This window comes from Theropithecus gelada, chromosome 2, assembly GCF_003255815.1.
Source record: "Theropithecus gelada isolate Dixy chromosome 2, Tgel_1.0, whole genome shotgun sequence".
NCBI lineage: Eukaryota > Metazoa > Chordata > Mammalia > Primates > Cercopithecidae > Theropithecus > Theropithecus gelada.
The window spans coordinates 102,186,421-102,201,003 of record NC_037669.1 but is presented as its reverse complement, the minus strand read 5'-3'; the positions used below and the strand labels follow the sequence as shown (position 1 = coordinate 102,201,003).

General features: G+C 38.6%; 1 protein-coding gene across 3 annotated transcripts in view; it reads left to right on the top strand.

The window, feature by feature from the left end:
• OXSR1 (oxidative stress responsive 1) overlaps window positions 1–14,583 on the top strand; it is a 90,635-nt gene that overhangs the window by 14,686 nt on the left and 61,366 nt on the right. For 2 of the 3 annotated variants that reach the window (XM_025376985.1, XM_025376986.1), the window contains exons 2-3: window positions 3,667–3,779; window positions 12,480–12,588. In XM_025376985.1, coding sequence (XP_025232770.1) covers window positions 3,667–3,779; window positions 12,480–12,588 — 222 coding nt within the window. The remainder of the gene's footprint in view (window positions 1–3,666; window positions 3,780–12,479; window positions 12,589–14,583) is intronic. The other variant, XM_025376987.1, reaches the window with a different exon arrangement.

The window sequence follows — 14,583 nt, the reverse complement described above, 5'->3', positions numbered from 1 at the left end:
TATTTTGGAGACAGAGTCTTGCTCTGTCACCCAGGCGGAGTGCAGTGGGGCGGTCTCAGCTCATTGCAACCTCTGCCTCCTGGGTTCAAGCGATTCTCCTGCCTCAGCCTCCCAAGTAGCTGGGACTACAGGCCTGCATCACCGTATCCAGCTTTTTTTTTTTTTTTTTTTTGTAGAGATGAGGTTTTGCCATGTGGCCCAGGCTGGTCTCAAACTCCTGAGCTCAAGTGATCTGCCTGCCTTGACCTCCCAAAGTGCTAGGTCTATAGGCATGAGCCACCACACCAGCCTCATGTTAAATTTTTAATGTTTGTAGCACATTAGTATTAGAAATGTGTTGGCACACTTGAAAAGATTTTTAAATAACAGCTTTATTTTATTTTCTTTTACTTTCGAGATGGGGTCTCTCTCTGTCATTCAGCCTGGAGTGCAGTGTTGTGATTATGGCCCACTGCAGCATCAGACTCCCAGGCTCAAGTGATCCTCCCTACCTCAGGCTCCAGACTAGGTGGGACTATAGACGTGCACCACCACACGTGGCTTTTTTTTTTTTTTTTTGAGACAGGGTCCTGCTTTATCACCCAGGCTGGAGTGCAGTGGCATGACCACAGCTCACTGCAGCCTCAACCTCCCAGGCTCAGGTGATCCTCCTACCTCAGTCTCCCTAGTAGCTGGGACTACACATGTGCACCATCACGCCTGGCTAAATTTTGTATTTTTGTAGGGACGGAGTCCCACTATGTTGCCCAGGCTGGTCTTGAACTCCTGGGCTCAAACGATCCATCCACTTTGGCCTCCCAAAGTGCTGGACTCACATCCCGCCCCTGGCCTGGCTAATTTTTAAATTTTTCATAGACAGGGTCTTTCTATATTGCCCATGCTAGTCTCGAATTCCTGAACTCAAGCAGTCCTCTCACCTTGGCCTCCCAAAGTGTTAGGATTACAGGCATGAGCCATTATTTCTGGCCTATAACAGCTTTATTGAGATACAATTCACACACCATAAAATTTACCCTTTTAAAGTGTACAATTCAGCAAGCATCCTTACAGAGTCGTACAACCATCACCATTAATTCCAGAATGTTTTCATAACTCCAAAAGAAACAGTGTACAGTTGTCCCTCAGTATATGTGGGCAACTGGTTCCAGGAATCCCAAGTATACCCAAATTCATGCATACTTAAGTCCTGCAGTTAGTCCTGCAGAACCCTCATTGTGTGAAAAGTCAGCCCTCCATATATGTGAGTTTCTCATCCTGTGAATACTGTATTTTCCATCTGCATTTGATTGGAAATAATCTTTTTTTTTGAAATAGAGTTTTGCTCTGTTGCCCAGGCTGGAGGGCAGTGGTGCAATCTCAGCTCACTGTAACCTCCGCCTTCCGGGTTCAGGTGATTTTCCTTCCTCACCCTCCCAAGTAACAGGGACTGCAGGTGCGTGCCACCATGCCTGGCTAATTTTTGTATTTTTAGTAGAGACAGGGTTTCACTATGTTGGCCAGATGGTGTTGATCTCCTGACCCACTATGATCTGCCCACCTCAGCTTCCCAAAGTGTTGGAATTACAGGCATACCACTGCGCCCAGCCTAATTTTTGTATTTTTAGTAAAGGCAGGGTTCTGCCACGTTGGCCAGCCTGGTCTCGAACTCCGGTTTCAAGTGATCCGCCAGCCTTAGCCTCCTGAAGTGCTGGGATTACAGGCGTGAAACACTGTTCCTGGCTGGAAAAAATCTTTATGTAAGTGGACTCATGCAGTTCAAATTCACATTTTTCATGGGTCAACTGTACTCATTAGCTGTACTCCCCATTTCTCCTTCCCTCCAGACCCTGGTAACCACTAATCTACTTTCTGCTTCAATGGATTTTTATAATCTTGGTATTTCATAGAATTGGAATCATACTATATATGGATTTTTGTGCCTGGCGTCACTTAGTATGTTTTCATAATGAAAACAGTGTTTTTAAGCATATGTCAGTATTTGTTCCCTGGCTCATGTCTGTATAACTCCCAACTTTTTTTTTTTTTTTTTTTGAGACGGAGTATCACTGTGTCTCCCAGGCTGGAGTGCAGTGGCCTGTTCTTGGTTCACTGCAGCCTCTGCTACCCAGGCTCAAGTGATCTCCCACCTCAGCCTCCCAAGTAGCTAGGACTATAAGTGCGCACCACCACGCCCAGCTAATTTTTGTATTTTTAGTAGAGATGGGGTTTTACCCATGTTGGCCAGGATGGTCTCGATCTCCTGACCTTGTGTTCCGCCCACCTCGGCCTCCCAAAGTGCTGGGATTACAGGCGTGAGCCACCGCGCCCGGCCTGTTTCAAGAGATTTTGTAGTTGTTTGTAGAAGCACTTTTATGATGGCTGCTTTAAAATTCTTATCAGAATTTTAAATTCCAACATCTGATTTATCTTGGTGTTGGCATCAGTATGATTGTATGGTCGTCTTTTTTCTTTTCTCATTTAAGTGTGCTTTTCCTGGTTCTTGGTATGAGAGGTCATTTTTTTTTTTTTTAATTGTACCTTGGACATTTAGGTTATTATGTTAGGAGACTTCTTTTGTTTTGTTTTTCTTTAATGAGAAAGGGTCTTGCTATGTTCCCAGGCTGGTCTCTAAGTCCTGGCCTTAGATGATCCTCTTGCCTCAGCCTCCTGATTAGCTAGGATTACAGGTGCATGCCACTGCACCTGGCTGAGACTCTTGATCCTATTTAATTCTTCTCTTTTAATAGGCAGTTACCCTATTTAAGTTTAGTGTATAGCTCCTGTCCTATTTTTGTGAGCTGTAATCCTATGGTAATTCAGTTTTCAGATCTCTTGCAATGCTGTTTTTTTTCTGTTTTATTCTTCTGGCACCTCTAGAACTCCCGTTCTATCTCTGCAGCTGCCTGGGCTGACCTGTGGATGTGGGGCCCTGGCTCTGCTGCTACTAAGGGCAGATTGGCTTGACATTGCCACGTGTGTGGGGCAGACACCTGACTGGCACTGTGCTGAATCTGGCCTGCTACTGTTTGAAGCATAGTGTGGAGACCCTGCTGATGTTGGGATGGATTGGGTTCACCAGTGTCCTGGGTGGGGACTGGAAAATGTATCTCTCCACTAGGTCTCTGCTGAGCTGCCCCTTTCATAGACTGTTGGCCAGAGACAGCAGAGTTTTCTCATTTATTTATTTGTCTGTATCTGCCTAATCCATCCATTCGTGGTGTTTGTTCCAGTTTACAAGCCTCTCTGGTGTCCAGTCTGGGATATTTGGGAGATAAAGGGAAAACCCAGTGAACTTACTGTGGTGTTTTCTTGAAGTCTTTAGATCCCTAACTAGTCTGCCTCTCTCTTTCTACCTTTCAGAGTCCTCTTTTGATTGTTGAATTATTTTTAGGCTATTTAGTTGTATTTGGAGGGGAAGAGTGAGGAAATGTGAGCCTATGCCATTGTATCCTGGAACTGGAATACTAGCAGTTTTGAAATTTTTTTTGCACTGGTATTTATTGGCAATACATATGAAATGGTTGAGGCTTTTGTTTTAACTGACACTCTTTAGAGTGTTTTTCTGTATCTTTTAGGCACTGTAGGAACAAGGTAAGGATTACTCTTGTTTAAATTGTATGGGAATTAGAAATGTCATGTTCTTATATGTTCATCTACTTATTTACTCTTTTGTGTATTTGTTTTTAGGGAGTGGAGCAACTGCTGTGGTCCAAGCAGCTTATTGTGCCCCTAAAAAGGAGAAAGTGGCAATCAAACGGATAAACCTTGAGAAATGTCAAACTAGCATGGATGAACTCCTGGTATGCACATCTCATACTTCTGAAATGGAGAGATATACTTGTATATATTCACATTACAATGGGAAATAACTTGAAGTTTTTGATTTATTTCTTTTTTAAAAAAAGTTTTATGATTTCTTCATTAATAAATAATATTCATTGTAAAATTTATAAAGTCTGGATAAGTAGAAAGAAAAAAGTTACAATATTCTTACTCTGAGATTAACATTTAATATATAACCTTTCAGAGTGAACATTTGAATATATTTGTATTTTTATGATAATGTAATCAGATGCTTGCTCTTTTCATTTAATCATTTATCATAGAACTGCTTCTGTGTCTGTAAGTATGGATCAGTATCATTTACAATATGTGTATAGTATTCTGTTGAATAGACCACAGTTTATTAACTGTTCTCTGATATTTGCTAATTACCTTGTTTCCTGTTTTTTATTGTTACAAACAATGCTTACTTCTCTGTTCCCTTAAAATAATACCATGGAATTGTGATTCCTGGGTCAAAAGGAATATCCTTTAAAACGCTCTGGCCTTTTAAACTTTTATTCTGATAGTTGATATAAGATATAGAACAACCCCCAAGCAGCATTAGCTTCTTCAAAGGCTAGGGAAAGGAAGAAGAAAAGGAAGTTCCAAGCAATAGCTGTAAGATGTTCTGTGACATTAAAATGTAACCATACGGGGATTGTATTGTACTTCTTTTATGCATTGTGATACCCAGAATAGTTTTAAGTATATAGTCAGTGCTCAGCAAGGGAAACTAGTTTTTATTTATGTATGTATGTATTTATTTATTTATTTATTTTTGAGACGGAGTCTTGCTCTGTCGCCCAAGCTGGAGTGCAGTGGCGCGATCTCGGCTCACTGCAAGCTCCGCCTCCCGGGTTTACGCCATTCTCCTGCCTCAGCCTCCCGAGTAGCTGGGACTACAGACACCTGCCACCTCACCCGGCTAGTTTTTTGTATTTTTTAGTAGAGACGGGGTTTCACCGGGTTAGCCAGGATGGTCTCGATCTCCTGCCCTCGTGATCCGCCCGTCTCGGCCTCCCAAAGTGCTGGGATTACAGGCTTGAGCCACCACGCCCGGCCGGGAAACTAGTTTTTAAAATTACTTATTATTGTTTCAAAATTTTCAGTTTCTTTGGCTTAACAAAAATAGTAATGTTTGCTTTGGATACCTTATGAGCTTTTTCTTGAGGCTCAAATGATACAGTATTTGAAAAGTCAACTGCCATACAAATATGAACTAATATTGTTATTTTATTAAGTAATTTCTTTCAGAGCATGTACAGCTAGTGCTAGAAAGATCCGGTATTAGGACTAGAATGACCTGCCCATCCAGAAGTTTTTTTCGCTTTCCCAAATTGTATTTTATTTCTGGTGGTGTCTGTACTGAGCATTAGGAAATAGTTGGAATTAAAGAAAAAGAGGTAATGGAATTATATATAGCATAATATATAATTATATATGAGATGGACGAGACAAATATATTTCTTTAGCAATTGGTAATGTACGAGTAGGACCTGAAGGAGTGGGTTACTGGAATGATCTTGAGCCATCTTTGGTGAGAGAACGCTTTCTTGGAAGGAAATGCTGATTGAAATCTTATTTGAAGATCTTGGATTGATACATACCATAATACTTTAGAGCACCGTTTGGACACTTGAACTGCAGTGATGATAAAAGAAGTTGATAAACTGCAAACTAATTCTGTTAAAGAAAAACAAAAATTTTAACCTACATATTAAGACTAGAACTTGAGAAGTCCAGTATGAAAACCTATAATTTGCCAGTTATTTAATCGATAAGGATAGAGTAAAATGAATGAAAGTCTTATTATTTACTGCTTCATGATTAAGCTGAGGCTCAAAGTTTAAATAACTTAAGTTCACTTGATGATAATAGCAAACATCTTTGAGTTCACCCCAAAAGGCACTTCAGTGTGCTTTAACCTCACACACATCTCCATGAGCTAAGTAGTAGCTCTGTTTTATAGAAGCTGGGATTACAGGCATGAGCCACTGTGCCTGGCTGGACATTTCCTTTTAAATATCATTTGACATTCTTGAAAGCAATATTTTTGTTCTTACATTAAGGCCTTTTAAAGACATGCAAATTTGTTATATTTTATTAAAAAGAAAATTGGTTAGCTATGTGTACATTTTGCTCATGTTTCAATAAGCTTTGTGTTGCAAATATAGTTTGCATATATTAATACTTGGCAAATAAGTAAAGGGGGGAAAAGTGCATTTTAGTAAAGCAAGTTTAAGATACTTGGGTTTTTGGGGGTGGGGGAAGTAAGCAGGTAAGATCTCACTACATACTGAAGAAACATCAGGAATGCAGAGAATACCTGATTTATTTGTGATACCAGGACCTGTTCTACAGGATACTGAGATCTGAGTGTCAGGGGTTCTATTCCTGAGAGATGTGAAATCCTTCAGTTTTCTTAAAAAAAAGTCTATGAGATCAGTGTACTAAACTTTTGATGTTGTAATATTAAAATTTATTTTCAACGCTATCTTTATTATAATGCAACACTCTTTGGGTTCTCTAAAGAGCGCTGATGTATGTAAACTGGGCTAACAGGTGTGTATCATGTGTGACAATTACTAGTGAGGGGTCATTGTATTGCTTCTTTCTCTTGTCATGTATTTTCTATCTGATGACCTTTGCTAAGTGTGATGGGAAAATCAGCTATGAAATCTTACTGCATTTATTTTTTTCCAGAGATTGTACTCCTATGCTTTTCTCTAAGAAAGACACATTGTAGTATTTTGAAATATTTCTCTTGTCTGACAGATGCTAGGACTAAAGTCATTGGACATCTATGGGGAACATCAAGAGGCTTAAAATGTTCCTTCTATCAGGTGTTTCACATCTAGTTAAAGAGTTAAGGTTCTTGCCTGTTGTACCAAGGCAGAGTGTGACAAATGTCTCAGGGGAGGTATAAAGTAATTTGAAACAGGGCCAAGTATGGTAGCTCATGCCTGTAATCCCAGCACTTTGGGAGGCAGAGGCAGGCGGATCACCTGAGGTCAGGAGTTTGAGACCAGCCTGGCCAACATGGTGAAACCCCGTCTTTACTAAAAATGCAGAAATTAGTTAGACGTGGTGGCACGCGCTTGTAGTCCCAGCTACACAGGAGGCTGAGGCGGGAGAATTGCTTGAACCCTGGGAGGCGGAGGTTACGGTGGGTCAAGATTATGCCACTGCACTCTAGCTTGGGTGACGGAGTAAGACTGTGTCTCAGAAAACAAACAAGAAATGGCACAAAACTTATATAATGCAAAATTTAAAATAAAATCTAATATTTAAGAACCTGCTGCTGGGGATGGTTGCTCACGCCTGTAATCCCAGCACTTTGGGAGGCTGAGGCAGGAGGATCACTTCAGGCTAGGAGTTCGAGATTAGCCTGGGCAAAATGGTGAGACCTCGTCTCTAGAATGGAAAAGAAAAAAATTAGCTGGGCGTGGTGGTATGCGCCTGTTATCGCAGCTACTTAGGAGGCTAAGGTGGGAAGATTGCTTGAGCCCAGGATGTCAGTGCTGCAGTGAGTCATGTTCATGGCACTGCACTCCAGCCTTGGTGACACAGAGTGAGGCCCTATCTCCCAAAAAAAAAAAAAAAAAAAAAAAAAAAAGCAGTGTGAAAGAAAGGGGAGGAAGAGAGCTTCTAATTGTGAAAATGGAGGGCTTTGTGGAAATGTTTGTGGCCTGGGCCACCAGGGCTGTGTAGACTTTAAACAGGCATAGATGGCAACTCTGCCTGGCAGGGGTTTAAAATCAGGAAAGAATAGTAGACAGCCTAGAGACCATAAAGAAGAAATAATAGGTAAAAAGAATTAGGATTTTATTTGATAGGAAATGTTGATAGCTACAGAAATAGAGGCCAATGTCTTTGAAGTTTTTTTTTTTTTTTTTTTTTAAAGGGAAATGACTTCATTAGAACCGAGTTTTAGGAAGTTTAGTTTTATAATACTTTTTAAAACATGATAGCCTTATTGATATAAAATTCATGTATCATAAATTTACCGTTTAAAAATGTATAATGCTATGGTTTTTAGTATATTCGCAAAGTTGTGCAGCCATCACCACTGTCACCCCAAAAAGAAACTCCATACCCATGACCACTCATTCTTTATTCTTTCCTCCCCTCAGCCCTAGGCAATAACTAATCTACTGTCTGTCTGCGTAGATTTGCCTATTCTGGACATTTCATATAAATAGGTTCATACAATGTGTGACCTTTTGTGTCTGGCTTTCATTTAGCATGTTTCCAAAGTTCATCCATATTGTAGCATGTATCAGTTCTTTTTTCCTTTTTTATTGGTGAATAACAGTCCATTATATAGATATACCACATATTGTTTGTCCTTTCATCAGTTGTTGGGCATTTGGGCTGTTTCTACTTCTTGGCTTTTATCAGTAATGTCGTGATGAACATCTGTGTGCAAGTCTTTATGTGTACATTTTAGTTTTATTATCTTGGGTGTATACCTAAGAGTGGAATTGCTGGGTAATATGGTAACTCTGTGTTTAACTTTTTGAAAAATTGCCAAGCTATTTTCCAAAGTAGATGTACCATTTTACATTCTCACCAGCAATGTATGAGGGTTTCAGTTTCTCTATATCCTCACCAATACTTGTTATTGTTCATCTTTTTTGTCATAGCCATCCCAGTAGATTAATTCTGTAATATATGGCAAAGTGAATTGCAAAGGAGTAAGAGATCAGTGGCAAAGAGACTAGTTAGCAGGCTTTGCTGTAGTCCAGACCAACAACTTTGTAAAACTTTGAAAATAAGACCCTCACTAAGAAAGATATATTTTATCATTACCTGATATTTAAAGATATATATTCATAAATATTATAACTGAAACATTTTCATATTATATAGAATGTACTCTCATTTTCTATCCTATTTATTCATCTTTTTAAAATACAATCCACTAAATTTATTTCATGACCCATATAGATTATAACACATAGTTTGAGGTACACTGGGCTATACAGAGATATCGAGACACTAAATTCAGGCAGTGATGGTGGTAATGGAAAGGAAAACACAGATTTCCTGGATGGAAAATACATTAGTACTAGAATGAGCACTCAGTTAAGGCAGAGACTTTATTTTGTTTATCGTATATGAATGAATGAATGAACTTTATTTGGGTGTGTGAAATGGAGGAAAACTGACTACATTTAGGGAATTAGAAAACCAGAAAGTAATGGTAGAAATGATAGTGAGTGAATTTCAGGAAGGAATAAAAAGTTATCATTAAAAAAAAAGGCTTCAGAAAGCTTGAGGTGGAGAACTATATAGTTCAAACAAAAAATCTGGCTCTAGCAGACAATAAGAGATTTTCAAGAAAGCAGTTTCATTAGAAGGGGTAGAATTCACTTTATTTATTTATTTTATTAATTTATTTTTTAAATAGAGACAGAGTCTCACTCTGTTGCCAGGCTGGTCTCAAACTCCTGGGCTTAAGGGATCTTCCTACTTCGGCCTCCCAAAGTACTGGGATTACAGGGGTGAGCCACTGTACCTGGCCCAGGAATTCACTTCTAGGTGGTTGAGGAAGCTGCTGGGTAATTTAAGTCAGTATTCATATATCACTCTTTTGAATCATTTATGTATTTATTTTTCTTTTTGAAAGGAGGAAAGGATAACTCTACTGGTAGTTAAGTTACAAGAAGATTTCCCCTTCCCCTTTAAAGGAATAGAAGCAAGAAAAAGAATATTTAAGCCCCTTTTCATCTTTGAATTTTGTGTTTTTTTGATAATCTCCTGCTAGAAAACCCTTTGTAGTACTCCCCTTTCCAGATTAAAGCTCAAAACCCTTAGCTCAACATCTAAGACCTTCCACAATTTGACCCTAACTCTTTGCATTGTCACTCTGTCATGTGATTTTTCTTTCCTTCACCTTCCCTATCAGTTAGTCACCAAATCCTATTGTTTGTACCTCTCTGTTATTATCTCTTGACTCTTCCCTTTTCATTCATACTGCCACTAATTTTTTGACCTTTTATTTTGAGATAGCTTAAAACTTACAGAAGAATTGCAAAAGTAGTACAGAGTTTCCTTATGCTATCCACCCAACTTGCCCTAATATTAATATAGCTGTAGTATAGTAATCAGAACTGATAAATTAGCTGTTTATCGTTTCTCCGTCATCTCTCACTCACGCGGTGGCAACAACCTACACAGAAGCCTTGTCTCTAGTCTTATCTTTTTCATTGATTTTCTATGTGGCATCCAAGGGTGATTTATGAAAACGTATAATATAGTTAAACCTGGCCGGGTGCGGTGGCTCAAGCCTGTAATCCCAGCACTTTGGGAGGCCGAGACGGGCAGATCACGAGGTCAGGAGATCAAGACCATCCTGGCTAACCCGGTGAAACCCCGTCTCTACTAAAAAATACAAAAAACTAGCCGGGCGAGGTGGCGGGTGCCTGTAGTCCCAGCTACTCGGGAGGCTGAGGCAGGAGAATGGCATAAACCCGGGAGGCGGAGCTTGCAGTGAGCTGAGATCTGGCCACTGCACTCCAGCCTGGGCGACAGAGCGAGACTCCGCCTCAAAAAAAAAAAAAAAACCTTTGATATCTCTCCATTGCTGTTAGGATGAAGCCTAATTTTTTAATATACTTTCAAGGTCCTTTATTATCTAGTCCCAGGTAATTAAACAATCAAAAATCTTAAAAACCTACTTCCTTTCCTGTTGGAGTGTTAATGTAGGAAACTTCCAAGCCTTCCATGTTATGACTCCTATTTTTTAATGTGCCTCTCCAATGAAATCATGTAGTGTCTAGTACTTCCCCTGTGAGCTGTTTATTATTCTGTATTGTAAAGTAGTATTTGTCTAACTCCTTTACCAAACTGTGTTTCATGAGGACTCCCCATGGTGATCGAGTACCTAGCACTATGCTTGGCACATGCTAGGTATTATAGTAGGCGCTTAGTATTGTAAATATCTGTTGAAAACATGAACTTCTTATCCTAGACAGATTACTCATTGGATGTCTTACGTATTTCATCATTTATGAAAATCATATGTGCCTACCATCTTGTGCTGTTATTTCTCCCCATCCTATAGAATTAAACCTGGTTCCCACCTCTTCTGTAAAGGCTTTTTTTGTTCACACTTGCCTACCTTAATTGTTCTTTCCTATAGATTTTTTTAACATTTATTTTTTTTTTCCTTTATGCTCTTTCTCAGCAGAATCATCTTGCAACATTTAACATCTTTACTACTCATTTGGTACCTGTATGCTCTCTTATCTGTTTCCTCTTATATGTACTTACCTTATCCTTGAAATTCTGTATAACTGTGTTGATAGCAAGGTGCTTACTTTAGTTCTTTCTTCCTTTTCTTTCATATTTACTTATCTTTTAGTACAGAAGACTGTGCTGGTGACTTTGGGGTTGCAAGATATATATGACAAGATCCTTGCCATAAAGAAAGTTGCATTCAAGTAAAGAAGATGAGAAATTGAAAGTTAGCATTTATTGAGTACTCCTCATGAATCAGGGATTATGAACGACTTTCATACAATTGATCTTACTGAACAAATCCCAAGGGCATAGGGCAGGTACATTAATAGGTGAAAGGCCATATAAAGTGCTGTAGTATTTCATTCATTCAACAAATATTTATTAAAGGTGTACTTTGTGCCAGGCACAATGATATGTGCCAAGAACAGTTTTAGTTCTCACTGAGCTTACAGTTTTGTGGGGGATGTGAAAAGAAATAGGCAATTATAGTATGGTCAGGTAAGTTCCACGGTGATTGAGAATCTACTTTTAAGTACTTGCCTTCATGGAGCTCTCAGCCTAGAAGGGAGAGACAGACAGATAAGCACACAATGTACTATCCATTATTTTATGTACCATGATGGGAGGAGATATACAGGGTGCTTGGAAGCTAAGAGAAGGAGCATCTAACTAAACCTGGGAAGCTGGGAGGAAATTCTGTCTAGACTGAGATCAGAAGGAAGAATTGGAGTTAGCTAGGCAGAGATGATAGGGGAAGTGTATTTGAGACTGAGGCACAATAGGGTTAAAAGTCCAGAGTTAAAAGAAGCAGGTAAACAGGGCCCTTATCACACAAGGCTTTGTAAGGCATTTTGTCATACCAAATCTAAAATCATAAGCTGAGATAGAGTAAGCTTAGACTTTTGGCTCAGATTTCTACTCTGGATTTAGTTTTTGACATTGTCCTATTTCATTTTGTTTCTCTTTAGTGTGAGAATTGTTAATCGTTTCACAAAAACAGAATGAAGTAATATTTTGCAAAGAAAAAAAAAATCCCTACACAAATTATAAAAAAAACCTGTTTACTAGTTAATATCCTTTATGGGTATAAAACCAGATTTCCCAAGATGGTTCTTCAAGGGCACCTTGAAGCAAAAATACATGTCCCAAAGGAGGCCTCCTGGAGTGTTGTGTCAGGGTGTGTTAAATAGTATGTTTCTAGTTTGAAAGATTACTGGTGTAATGAGTGGAGGAAGAAGTTGAATCAGAATGGACTGAGGGAGACAAAGTGGTTTTATTGATTTAACCATTCTTGAAGAAATCAGAGCCATGGAGAGATCCCAGAAAGGTGTGACAAAATCTTGAGATTTCAAAATCTGGGTTTGCTAACTCATAACATTTTTTTAGGCTTGCATATAATGAATTATCATGTTTTCTTTTCTTTGTAGAAAGAAATTCAAGCCATGAGTCAATGCCATCATCCTAATATTGTATCTTACTACACGTCTTTTGTGGTAAAAGATGAGCTGTGGCTTGTCATGAAGCTGCTAAGTGGAGGTGAGTAGAGTACAAGGAAATGCTATAAGTACCATGGTTTGAAAAGTTAATAAAAGTTTCCTTTTCTATTATGATTTTGTTTTCCTGGACATTTGCATTTGAGGACATACTGAAAATATAGTATCTGCTGAAGATGCTAATCTATGAGCCAAGACAGGTTTCACACATTGCATTTGCTTCATTTCGTTGTCATGCCGCTTAAATCTCTCTTAATTTTTTTTAGAGACTGGCTGGCTCTGTCACCCAGGCTGGAGTGCAGTGGTGCAATTATGGCTCACTGCAGCCTCAAACTGCTAGGTTCAAGTGATCCTCCCGTCTCAGCCTGCCAAGTAGCTGAGACAACAGGCATGTACCACCGTGCTCAGCTAATTTTATTATTTAATTTAATGTAATTTTTTTTGGAGATGGGGTCTCACTTTGTTGCCCAGGCTCATCTCTAACTCCTGTCTTCAAGAGATCCTTCCACCTTGGCCTCCCAAAGTGCTGGGATTACAGGTGTGAGCCATTGTGCCTGGTCTTAGTCTCTCTTAATTTAGGATGCTTCCTTCTTGCTTCCTCCCTTCCATGATGTAAACTTACTGAAGAGTCTAGGCCAGTTATCTTGTAGAATATGCCATATTCTGGATTTATCTGATTATTTCTTCTTGGTGGTATTTAACTTTATCTGTAGTCCTCTATTTCTTGTATATTGAAAATTAGATCTAAATGCTTGATTAAATTCAAGTTAAATATTTTGTGGGAGGATACTTCTTGGTGATGCTGTGTATTTCATATTGCATAACATCAGGAAATATTTGCTATCTGGTTGTATCTTTAATAGTGATGTTAGTTTTGTTTATTTAAGATTAGGACAGCCAGGCCTCTCCATGGAAAAGGTAACATTTTCCCCTTTGCAGCTAGCAAGTAATCTGTGAGATTTTACTTTGTGAGTATCCAGTGAGTGTCCAGTTTTCCATAAGTCTTTTATCTTAATGGTTTTCACATTTGTTGTTTGAATCCTTGTTTGAGTCAGTTATTTCATCAGGAGTTGTAAAACGGTGATTTTTCTTACAGCATCATTTCTTTTATATTTATAAACTGACATCCTTATATGAAGAACTTTTCCATATCAACTGGGACACTGATTAATCTGTACTCTAGTTCCTACTGAAAAGGCAAGATAAATAATTGAGTCTTTTTTAAGGATCAAGTTTTGGAGTAAAAATTTTGTTAGTAATCATCTCCAATAGTAGAGAGGGTTTAAACATTTTCCTTTTTGCAGTTGGGTAGGACCTTCACTTTTTCGAGTATTATTATAGACCCAAGGATTTTTATGTATTCAGTGTCTTTCCATCAGTTATACTCTATTCTTTTTGGTATGCAGGTTGTCCAAAATTGTCGTGGGAGCCCTTTCAAAGTCACTCTTGTGTCCTCTTGACATGAACTCATCAGTCTTTCATTACATCCTTAACTTTTTAGTTCAAGATTCCCTAGGGTTATATTTGTATTCATTTATTCAGACCCTGAATCAGCCAATACTCTAATGAGCTTTGGTATTTTTTCCTCGGGAATGGTACTTAGAAAGCATAACTTGGATGCTTGGAGTGCTCATTACTACTCTAGTGTAATTGCTTCTAGAGCTTGGAAATACAGTATATTAAAAATAAAATTATAATTTGACATTAATACAAGTTTCCAATACAAGTTTAATGTCATAGATTTTTTAAGCTTGAATCTCTTTTCCTTTACACAGAAAATTTTGCTACCCGATATTAACATAATTACTTAAGTGCTTTATCTTGCAATATATATACAATTATTTCTACTTTATTCTTACAATAAAATATAAATATTGCTCATTGCAAACTGTGAAACCTTGGCATGTATAGATCGAACATTTTGTTTTGGTTACCCAAAAGCTCATGCCATTTGGTAAATTAGTCATTTTGCCAAGGCATGGATTTGAATCACATGGCAAGACTGGTAGGACTAGTGGGTGATGGAGCCACACTGGCC